This window comes from Camelina sativa, unplaced genomic scaffold (genome assembly GCF_000633955.1).
Source record: "Camelina sativa cultivar DH55 unplaced genomic scaffold, Cs unpScaffold03008, whole genome shotgun sequence".
NCBI lineage: Eukaryota > Viridiplantae > Streptophyta > Magnoliopsida > Brassicales > Brassicaceae > Camelina > Camelina sativa.
Window position 1 is genome coordinate 1 of NW_010924117.1, and position 926 is coordinate 926.

General features: G+C 38.0%; 1 protein-coding gene across 1 annotated transcript; it reads left to right on the plus strand.

Annotated features, from left to right (window-relative positions):
- Positions 1-6: 6 nt before the first annotated feature.
- LOC109131715 (homeobox-leucine zipper protein HDG12-like) lies at positions 7-918 on the plus strand (the record flags this gene model as incomplete). Its single annotated transcript, XM_019242890.1, has 4 exons — positions 7-286; positions 374-491; positions 582-770; positions 862-918. Coding segments are annotated over exons 1-4 (483 nt in total), but the record flags the coding sequence as incomplete, so codon positions are not given.
- Positions 919-926: the final 8 nt, after the last annotated feature.

Sequence of the window (926 nt, forward strand, 5' to 3'; positions counted from 1 at the left end):
TTTTGATTAAGGGAAGAAATAAAGTTTGAAACTTTCTTCTTTTTGTTCCACTAGGTTGGGCGTTAATGGTTATTTACAGTTGTGTGATGGTCCAGAGTTAGTAAGTTTACCCTTACTGATTTGGTTCAAAGGACGAGAGATACTGTTCTACTCGACACTACACTTTGATGAACATGGAGTTTTTCGGTGACAGCCAAAATCACGACGGCTCTGAAACCGATAAGAAGAACAAGAAGAAGAAACGATTTCACCGTCACACTCCTCACCAGATCCAACGCCTCGAATCGTATTAGCCCCTTTTCTTCTCCTTGTTTCATTTGTTCTTTTTGTTTTCTATCCTCTGTTCTCTGATGACATTGGTCTTTGTTTTCAGTACTTTCAATGAGTGTCAACATCCAGATGAGAAACAGAGGACTCAACTTAGTAGAGAATTGGGTTTAGCTCCGAGACAGATCAAGTTCTGGTTTCAAAACAGAAGAACACAAAAGAAGGTTTTGTATTTTTTTGTAAAGTTTCTCTCTTTCTTGTTTTGTATCCATAAAAGTCTCTAATTTTTTTGCTTTTCTGTTGTGTTTTTGCAGGCACAACACGAGAGAGCTGATAATTGTGCACTGAAAGAAGAGAATGATAAGATTCGTTGCGAAAACATTGCCATTAGAGAAGCTATTAAACATGCCATTTGCCCCAACTGTGGTGACTCTCCTCTTAATGACGACGCTTACTTTGATGAACAAAAGCTTCGCATCGAAAATGCACAGCTTAGAGATGAGGTTTTGTTTTTTCTCTGAGACAATTTTGTTGCATTGTGATTGCTTTTAGTGTTTTAACTTCCATTAACATTTCATGTTCTCTTTTTGGCAGCTCGAAAGGGTTTCGAGTATTGCTGCTAAATTCATAGGGAGACCAATCTCTCATCTTCCACCATT